General features: G+C 33.0%; 1 protein-coding gene across 1 annotated transcript; it reads left to right on the top strand.

The window, feature by feature from the left end:
- LOC109727503 lies at window positions 5,444-10,909 on the top strand. The gene is made up of 7 exons (XM_020257643.1): window positions 5,444-5,450; window positions 5,729-6,378; window positions 6,464-6,517; window positions 6,606-6,680; window positions 7,548-7,681; window positions 9,817-10,621; window positions 10,710-10,909. Exons 1-5 carry the CDS (start codon window positions 5,444-5,446, stop codon window positions 7,599-7,601), a joined length of 840 nt encoding a protein of 279 aa, XP_020113232.1. The 3' UTR covers window positions 7,602-7,681; window positions 9,817-10,621; window positions 10,710-10,909.

Below are 10,909 nucleotides of genomic sequence, written 5' to 3'. Positions count from 1 at the left end.
GTTGTTGGTTTGTTAAGTGGTGGTGGTGTTCTAATTGTGTTCCTATACTATGATAAATATGTATAAGAGTACTCCTAAATGATCTTTATTTTATAAATACTGCATTGTTTCCTTTTGTAGAACTCTCTCTCTTTCTCTCTCACATACACATTTAGGTGTGTTTGTTTGTTTGTTTTATTGAAAGTGGAGATAGAGAAGTGAAAGGTGCAAAGTTTTCAACAAATGCCTGCTTTTGTTGTTGTTTGGTTCATTATTACTTTATTTTTGGTTAAAATTAGAATTTTCGAAAATATTGTAATTGGCTTTGGAGCATTCTCCGCCGAAGTCAATTACGGAGGAAAAAAAAAAAAAGAAGATATAATAAAATATTAATAGATTATTTTGAGCTTTTACGTTAGTTATTTTCTGTCAAATAAATAGTAAAATTGTGTTAATTTTAACTATACAAACAAACAACGAAAGAAAAATAGTTTTCACCTGAATTTTGGTTCATTCGAAAATCTACTTAAATATAAATTTTATCTTCGATGAAACAAGTGAGTCATAACAAATCATGGGCAGGGATGTCAATGGGTCGGATACAATTGGATTTTGCAAACGTCGAATCCGAAACCAAACTGATTTTAATAACAAATAAAATTTAAAACATAAAATCTCAAAATCTAAATACAGGACATTGTAATAAATATTTTAATTTAGAGTAATGATATTAAAATTTATTGGGGTAAGAAAATGCATATATCTTTCAAAGCCTATATAGAGAGAGAGAGAGAGAGAGTCCATCTACTATATTCTTATGAATACGATCACCCTCGTACTCCTAAATCGTTTTCGATGATATAGCTTCAAAATCGACGATCCATATCATTAAACATTATCTGAAACATTTAAGATTTTTAAAAATTAAATTTCATAATTTTTCGACATCATTTACCTTACGATCAAAATGTCACAAAATTAATAATTTTTAACGGTCGGTATGGAATACTTGCTAGTTTAACAGTGTAAAAAAATCAAAATCGGTTGAATTTTTGATAGAAAATTCTATTTACTATCTAGATAAAGGTCAATAACTCCGATCTTAAATTGAAGGGTCCGATCATCCATTTTTTGAATGTCGTTCAATTTTGACCCTTCATTTTATGCCCGTTTGATGGAATTTATTATGATTTCGAAAAATTATGAAATTTGTTTTTTAGAAGTTTTAAATAATGTAGATAATATTTAACGGAGTAGATCGTCGATTCAAAAACTCCAGCATAGAAAACAACTTATGAGTACGATGTGCTCTATACTCGTAAGAGTATAGTAGCCCTATTCTATTATATATATATATATATATATATATAGAGAGAGAGAGAGAGAGAGAGAGAGAGAGAGAGAGTACGTCTTCCGTGCTTTCGAAAGTACGGAGGCCTCCGTGTTTGTAAGTTGTTTTCGATTATAGAACATCCGATTCGACGATCGGCTCCGTTAGGCATAATCTATGCTATTGGAACTATCTAGAAATCAAATTTTACAATTTTTCGCCATCATTTACCAAGCGATCACAGGGTCTCAAAAATGACTATTTTAACGGCCGATGTGGCACGTTTAAATATTCAACGGTGTAGAAGTTTCCAAATTATATGAATTTTTAATAGAAAATTCTACTTAACATTAAGATTAAAAACAATACTTCCGATTTGAAATTTGAGTCTTTTATCACTGTTTTTTATGAGATTTTTATTTTCAGCCGTTCATTTTTAGGCTACTCGTTCACTAGGCAAACAAAGTCAAAAAATTATGAAATTTGGTTTCTAGATAGTTCCAATAGCGTAGATCATATTTAACGGAACCGATCGCCGAATTGAAAGTCCCATCATCGAAAACAACTTACAAGCACGGAGGCCTCCGTACTTTCGAAAGCATAGGAGCCTAGCTCTATATATATATATATATAGTATATATTTATATAATAATTTAGAATTTAGCTACTATACTATTATAGTGACCGGAGCTCCGATACTATATCTTGTTATTAAATCAGGCGTGTCAATTAACGATCCACACTGTTAAATATATATTAGTGGTATATTGAGTTTCTAGAAATAAAATTTTAGTTTTTTCGAATCGTTTACTTAGTAAATAAATTAGTCAAAATAGACGGTCGAAAATGATTAATCTGTAAAATTTGAAGCATAAGACTTTAAACAAGATCATCATATTTAACCGTTATCTAGATAGGTTAAAGTATTTTTCTATACCAAAATTTGATAGAATTAAGACTCTTCTACCGTAAAACTCCAAACATCGCTCATAGTAGCCATTGAAAATTGACAATTTTGAAAATTTAATTATAAAGTAAATCTATGTCGATAAAAGATATAAAAGTTTTATTTCTAAAAACTTTAAAAATACTTAGATCAGTTTTACGGTATGAATCTGTTGTGTGTGAGAGCACCCTAAAGATCGAAAACGAGACTAGAGATTACCGAAGCTCGCGGGGGTACAAATAGTAATAGGAGAAATAGCTATATATTAAGTAAGAGAGAGAGAGAGAGAGAGAGAGAGAGAGAGTGGGCTGGTGCCGTGTAATGCTTATGGAAAGCATGGAGCTCTCCGTGCTTTCACAAGTTGTTTCGATGTTCGAGCTTTCAAATTGACAGATCTGCTCCGTTAGAGTTGATCTAGAGTATTTGAAAGAGCGTAAAATAAATTTTGTGATCTTTTCGATACTCATTTGCCCTATGATGCGAAGGAGCTCAAAATCAATAATTTTAATGGCTGTGGTGAGCGGTTGGCAAGTTAACAGTGTAGAAATATCCAAAATCAGCATGTAAATTTTTGATAGAAATTCTTTATAACCTATATAAAATAAGTCAATAACTTTGATCTAAAATTTAATGTCATAATCGATATATTTTGAAGATTTTATTTCAGCCGTTGATTGAGGTTCACTTCGATCACTAGGAAATGATTATCGAAAAATCGCAAAAATTTATTTTCTAGATACTGTCAATATTCTAGATCAAAGTCAACGAGCCGATCGTCGATTCGAAAGTCCGAACATTCAGAAAATAAAGTGAAGCACGGAGCCCCCGTTCTTCCCATAACATGCCAGCCGCACTATATATAATAGTATATAATATTATATATAGTGGAATTAGCTGGAATACTATAATAGTAATAACGCTGGACTCTTTTGCTATCAATTTGTAACCTCTGATGAAAAATTGTAGGTCGGGATGATATTTAGTCGGTTAGAGTTGAGTGGTCCCACTAGGTTGAGTGGCACACTGGGTTTAAACTATTTAATCGCAAGTGGTTAGAAATAATGAAAAAGTTGATCCAATGGCTAAAAAACTGGTAGCAACAAATGAGGATTTTGCTATTTATGAGTACCCATTCAACTATATATATATATATATATATATATATATATATATAAAAGTTTCTTTTTTTCTTTTTTTGGATTATTTTTGTTAATCAAATTTGAGTCAAAAGTTTTGCAAATTCTGTCCCCACTACCCACACTGCTCAAGAAGAAGAAAGGCTTGAGAAAATGGTAGCATGTTGCAACTTCCTTCATTTTTTTAAAGAAAAAGTTAATATTTAATATATTTTTTAAAATTTTAAAAATATATAATATATTTTTTGTAGGCTAAAATGCTCTTATTAATTTCTAAATTTCTTAAAATATACTTATAACCCTAGGATTAATGGGATTTAGGGTTTAGAAGGGTATTTTAACTTGGAAATGATTTAAAATTTTTGAACAGTAGTTACTAGTGGGATTTGGAGTTTAGAAGGGGATTTTAATTTAAAAATTTTGAACAATAATGAGGAGTATATAATTAGCAAAGGTCATTTTTAAAAATAAACCTAACTGAAAATATTAAATAGGCAAAAATATACAAAACTTATCTAAACGATGAATTATTTTAAATCAACTATCCAACCTTTCAAAGCTTTGATTTTATCACCCAATCTTTCAATTTATTTGATTTGAGTACTCAGTTAACGATATTTTAACTTTACAATTTAAGCTAATTATTTACTTTATATGAAGTAAACTAATTAAATTTGTAAAGATAAACGACACATTCAAATTTTGAATTTAAAATATCATTGACTGATTTAGATCAAACAATTTGAAAGATAAGTTACTCTAATCAAAATTTTTACGACTTGATTTTCGACACATTCCAATGTCTCAATCTAACTAGTAATTTAGCATAATAACACATTAATCAAATGACCTACTATGCAAAACTTAAAAAACCAGCAACTAAAATCTCATTAGGTAACTTGTAATTATAACAAAATCAAAATAATAAATAATTACTAAGATCACACAAACCATATAGTTGGTGTGTGTACATATATATATATTATCCCCAAAACATAATGATTATGTTGTCCCCCATTTGCATGAAACCTAACTAGACTAGACCTAACCTTAACATTAATATTTTAATCAACAAAATAATAAACGAAGTTCTTAAGTAAAAATAACATTTGATACATCTGTTAAGCGTTTAATTCATGCCCCACGTCATGAGACTATCAAAAATTATCGAGTCAGAGAACTGAAAAAAAAAAAATATTAAATATAAAAATATAAATACACTTTTTTTCTAGTTTAAACTCTTAAAGATAAACCGTTGTTAATTTCATAAATTTACCAATATAAACTCTGGAAATTAGCTCCTTTTTTGTCTAGATTGTAATTTACAATTAGAGGAAAGATGATCACTTCAGCTCATCTCTGTATTAATCCAATCTTATATTTTAATCCTATCATCCATTGAATTGCAGTCTCTTTTTTATTAGAATGGTGTTATTTTCAAGGAGTTAAACCGATAGAAAACGTTGTTTACATATTTTTATATTTAACACTCCCTCTCTGGGTCGAGACTTTTTACTAGGCCTATAACATGAACTCGAATTTAATGGGAGAAAATTAGTAATGTTAGGAGTCTGGCATGACTCAAACTCAGTACTTCGTATTCTGATACCATATTAAATAATATGAAACAACCGTTATTTTTAAAAATTTAAAATAGTAAAAGAATGATGTTCAAATATTTTTATATTTAACACTTTTCTCTACTTTTCTCTCGGTCCAAATGGAGTGTATACACTACAACATAATAGGGTTATAGGGATACATTTTTTGGACACTTTTGTCCAAGTGTCCCATTATGTACCATTATGTCCAAAATTCCTCAGAAGAAAAAAGAAATCTACCAAAGCCCAAACCATAAATAAAAAAATATTTTTTTAAAAGTGTTTCATTCTCATCAAAAATTTGTTAGGCCCAAAAGAAGGCCCTTCCTATCACACCTCACAACCTTTGAGCCCAAAGCCACAGAACTTTTTAAAAAACCCAACCTATCATTTGTTATTCATGCANAATGGCTCGCTCGTTTTTCCCATGATCTAGAAAAAGGATTACAATATGGAACGTATGAGTAAAATCTACGATCTAAGATAAGATGTTTTGAATTTAGATATGTCATGATCAAACTATTCACGGGTCGAATACATCTCGTACAGATTCCAAACATGCATACAGACACGTATATATATATAACATCAATAGAAATCAATCAGTACTATAAAAAAAATAATAATACCTTCACTACAACAAAACTAGGTTGTAGAGACACTTTTTTGGGACACTTTAGTATAAGTGTCCCACAATATGTTCAAAAATTTAAAATTAGAAAAAAAAACTAACAAGTCCAAATAAAAACCTCAATTACAAAAAAAAAAAAAAGAAAAAAAAAGAAAAGAGAAAACAAAAGGGGGTCGTATCCCTCTTCTCCCCTCACCCGACCTCCCGAAACCCTAGAGTGGCCCTCGCTCTCCTCCTCCTCCTCCGACGTAGCCTCTTCCCTGCATCGACCTCACAGGAACGCCTCAGCGTCGACTTCTTCTCTCCCTCCCCTCTCCTCCCCCTCTCCGAGCTCGAGCTCCGCCTGGTGCGGTGGATATCTCTTTGTTGAAATTTATGCCGTGGGGGCTTCCACGATCCCTTACTTCTTAAGGTTTTCTACGGCGTCGCCATGGAGGCGGCGGCGGCCGCCGAGCCCGTGCGCTCCTCCCCCTCCACCGCCGCAGCGGCCCCACGGCCGCCGCAGCAGAGGCGGCGGCGGCGGCGGCGGCGCGGCGGAGGAGCAAGTCCGCGTGCGGCGGCGCACCCTAGAGGCGGTGCTCGAGCAGTGCCAGAGAACGCTCGAGATGCTTAAGAATGCCGATCTCGAACCCGATCCTGACGCGGGAGACGAGATTGGGAGCAAGGGTTCAGCGGGGGAAGAGGAGGAGGAGGAGGAAAAGGAAGAGGAGGTGCGATTGCGTACCCCAAGCTCCGTCGATTACGAAACCGACGAGGTGAGGACGCGGAACTCTAGAGATATTTCGATTCGGTTATTGATCTTATGCTGAATGGATCGAAATTTGATGGTTTTTCACGAAGTTTGTTCGAGATCGCGAAATTTTTCTTGGTAAAAAAGCAATAACCCTGCTTATGGTGAGCATGTGATTGATTTGGTCTCAGTTACTGTTTCAATCTAACCCTGCTTAGATTGAATTTTCTGCTTATGGTGAGCACGCCACAGCAGAGAACATTGCTGGTATCTGGCAGACGGTTCCGTCGCCGTCGACGGCACGGCGCTCTTCGCCACGAGAGACTGGTACCTTCTCCCTTTTGATGCGCGAGGCAGCTGAGTTTTTGTTTAAATTTTGATCTAGGGTTCTAGATTTGTAGCTCTGGTAAGCATTTGAGAAATAGAAATTTTGTTTAGATTATTAGACTTTGATCAGTTGCAATTGAGTCATTGGACTCCAATTTTCATTTAATTAGGTCACTCCATCAAACTCTGGTTAATGGGTTAATATCTCTAGTGTGGATTGTGGAATGGTGCGTCGGCTGGTTCAGTTGCCGCTTCATCTTAAATATAATAATGTTCAGCTTCATCTTAAATCTAGTAGTGTTTAGCCATCAAGTTCGGTGATTGACGGTGTAATTTTAATTATATTATTATTACATTGGACATCACTGTTTGATTGCATTTTCTTAACATCCGTGATGAGTTATTGTTCTTCCTATCTAACTAATTAGGGACATGTTTTTTGGTAATTAAACTGGTAATTAAGTGGGTCTTATTTTCTAATATCTATACCTTTATATGAATCCCCAATAAACTGATGATATGGCAAGCCCTCTTTTTTTTAGATTTATCTATATTTTTTAACACTGGGCCTCTTTAATCTCTCTCTTTTTCTCTCTCTTTCCCTTCCCACCGCACGCCTCATCATCTTCTCTTTAATCGCCGCATTACCTTTATATGATTTTTTTATCATTGTTGTTTCAGGGAGAGACATGTGTATTCTACAATTTAAGCCTTCTTTGGTATTATTATAGATTTTTTTACTTTTATAAATAAAAGAAATTAAATCCTGTAATTATGTTACTTTTGAATCCTATTCCAATTTTAAATAGAGTGTTGTTTCTAAATATCTTTGGCGTATATTTATATATATTTGGCATGATTTGATAGGATTTTGGTCAATACATAATTAGCCGCATGATCAAAGGAGAGGAAATTGCATAATGCCCCTGAACTCGAACAAAAATGTACAAGATCTGCAAACAGAAGCCACTAAGTTTTCAGCTTAGTGGATATTTTTACAGGTATGTACTTTTATATTACAAATTCCTTTATTCTTACTGTTTACAAATTTACTATATCCATATGAACTCTTTTTTCTTGCGTCAATATCTTGGACGTTGACATATTGATATGTTTTGTGTTGATTTGTTGCCATAGTTGGCTGTCAATTCTCCTCCTTTTATATTCCTGTTGATGCAAACTTCACCTCTACTTGAAATCTGCCGCAGCAATTGTAGCATTTGTTGCTGTTGGTATTAGCTTCAGCTAGGCTGTTTCTTTGTAGCACAGAGTGTCCACTGCATGCATGGTGCCTACTTTGGTTTCTTTCAGCCCCTCTGCTGCAATGTACAAGTGCATGGCTCTGTCTTCACCATTTTGAACCATTCTTTACTTGCTTCCATCTAACTGCCTCCCTTTTTAGTGTGTTAATCAACCATAGAGCGATGATGATTAACAAAAAATATGAATGAACTCAAGTAGCAATGCATATTTGGTGGCCAATTGGCAAATCTTGCAGCTATTATTTGTTTAAAACTGCCAAGTAAAATGCTGTATAAAAGAAACACCGACACATGGCTTATTATCTGAGCTCATTTATGGTTAATTTTTTACCACTTATGATTATGATATTATTCAGTATTTTATTTCTATTTTGTATTTGATCTAAAAATTCATGAGGCTGAAATTATTTAGATTGGACTAGGTGCAACCTCTTAGGTGTGAAACTCTTCGAACAGAGTGAATGGTGAGTTGGTTGTTAAAATGATGGTTGAAAAAAGTGTAATATAGCATAATGATCTATTCCTTATGGTGTACAACAAGTTTGCTATCTAAATTTTTTTTAAAAAAAACTTGAAGGAGCTTAAATAGCAGTGCAAATCTGATGGCAAAATGATGACTCTTCTAGCTATCATTCCTTTGAAATTGCCAACCAAAATGTTACAAAGAAGAGATATATAATGATGCGATGCTTTGTATCTTGAGCTCATTTGCCGCTAAAACCAGTCGTGATATTATTTGGTATTTTATTTCTATTTTGTGTTTTATCACTATGTTGCTGCTATTGTTGTTGTCTCTTCTTCTCCTTTTTCTTTAGTTTCCTTCTTCAGTTCCTTTTATTTACGCCTCTATTGTTGCTGGCTCTGATACTCAATCTGTCGAATTTTTTGCGAAGTTTAATTGAGCTGAAATTCAATCAATCACTTATTCATTTATTTAATTTGTCTATGAAATATATATTGTCATACAATTTTGCCTTATAATTTTGAAACTCGCTTTGCTTCTCTTAGTCTATTGCTTTAGCTTTAAATATTCATACTCTTATTTGGTGCCTATTTTGTATTTTTCTTTTATTTCTTTTTTTTTTCCTTCTTTTTTTTCCCCCTCTTTTTCTAATTGTTTAGAATAGTAATAATTGTTCACTTTCATAGAACTAGCCTGCTGTAACGCGTCTTCACTATTTGTTTAGATTAATTTTTTACTGCTTATGATTTCTAATTTCTTACCAATAAATGCTAAAGATGGATTATGATATTATTAGGTATTTTATTTCTATTTAGTATTTTGTTGTTATTTTTGTTGCTGCTACTGCTGTTTCTTTTTCTTCTTTTTGAGCCACTTCTATTCTTCTCTATTTTTACTGTTGCTGGTTCCCCTTCCTTTTGGTTCAAAGTGTTGATTATTAATGAGCGATGATGACAAAAAAAAGTGAAGGAACCCAAATGGTTCTCCAATTTTGATGGCCAAATGGCGACTCTCACTGCAGTCTAAGAAGTATTTTCCTGTGCCCCCATTGAGAGCAATATGAAGGACTACATAACATGCAGTAGTTGCTCCCTAGAAAAGTTTATTACATTCTTTATGCTTTTATTTTGAAACTCGCGCTGCTTCTTTTAATTGATTCATTTATCTCTAATTATTCGCACTTTCATTTGCTTTTTATTTAGTATTTGTCTTCTTTTTTAACTTTTCTTTTTTCTTATTTTTTTTTCCCCCAAAACTGTGTAGATCATTGATGATTATTTACTTTCATAAAATTAATTCGCCGCAACGCGCGGGTGCCTTCACTAGTGGTAGATTAATGAGGGGACTTCGTTATTAGGTAGGATAAACTATACGGGTCAGTATCTGCATCTAAACTTTTATTTTCTACCAGGGAACTTTCTCGCTTCATAGCAGCTGGAAAACTTCCTTGCAAGATCAACAAAGTCGCCGACATTCTAGAAACTAACCGACCTGACGCCAGAAATGCTTTCTACTGGGCAACTATCAAGCAAGGCGATTTCTTTTGTCCCTTAAACTTAATATGGTGCTGAAATTTCCTTTCACTTAATATGGTGCTGAAATTTTCTTTCACTTAATATGGTGCTGAAATTTTCTTTCATCTTTTCATACATCTCTCTATGAAGCTCCTTATCTGCAAATTCAGTTGACATTTGTTTGGACAGAAATTTCTGGGTCGATGGGTATCGATTTGAATTATTATATTCCTATTTATTTGGACTTGATATGGTTAAACTATACGGGTCAGTATCTGCATCTAAACTTTTATTTTCTTTCTCTATGAAGCTTCTTATCTGCAAATTCAGTCTTAAACTTAATATGGTTGTTGTTTCTGATAAAGTGATACAATATTAAATGATACAATGTGTCCTAGTTTTTTGGTTCTTTTGTTGTTCTCTTTTTATTGGTGCCATATGCTTCATGAGTTGTGGTAAATTATTTAGTGCAATAGATTGGGGAGCCACCATCTTAATTACTACTTGTATACGAAATGAAGATGCATGCATTAAATTGCATTTTGAGTCTGATAATCTGCCACTTTTAAAATATCTTGCTCATTGTTGGATAATGCCTTTTTTTAAGATTAAATGATTATCTAATACTAGAAAATTTATTCGTTTAGGTTTCAGACGCATCTAGCGCTCGTAATATGCATCAATAATCTCGTTGCCCTTCAGGTAAAAATTAAACTTATCTTAATTGGTTTTCATGTTAAAAGATTATTTGACTAATCTTTTATTAATTTCAGTATTGTTGTATTTGTAGGTTCAACATCTTAATTGCCGAGCACTAAGACTGGATTTGATATGATATTATTAGTTTTTGTTTTTATTTCTCTTTTTCTTGGGTTAAAAAGCTAGAAATTGTTGTTACTGTGATTTATGACTAAATACTCATTTAAAGATATATGGATAGTACTTTGAGATATTTTAGTATTAATTAGTATGACTACAAAACTTCTTTTA

The sequence above is a fragment of the Ananas comosus genome, linkage group 22, assembly GCF_001540865.1.
Source record: "Ananas comosus cultivar F153 linkage group 22, ASM154086v1, whole genome shotgun sequence".
Classification (NCBI taxonomy): domain Eukaryota; kingdom Viridiplantae; phylum Streptophyta; class Magnoliopsida; order Poales; family Bromeliaceae; genus Ananas; species Ananas comosus.
The sequence above is the reverse complement of the archived record's forward strand: the minus strand, read 5'-3'. Positions and strand labels throughout refer to the sequence as shown.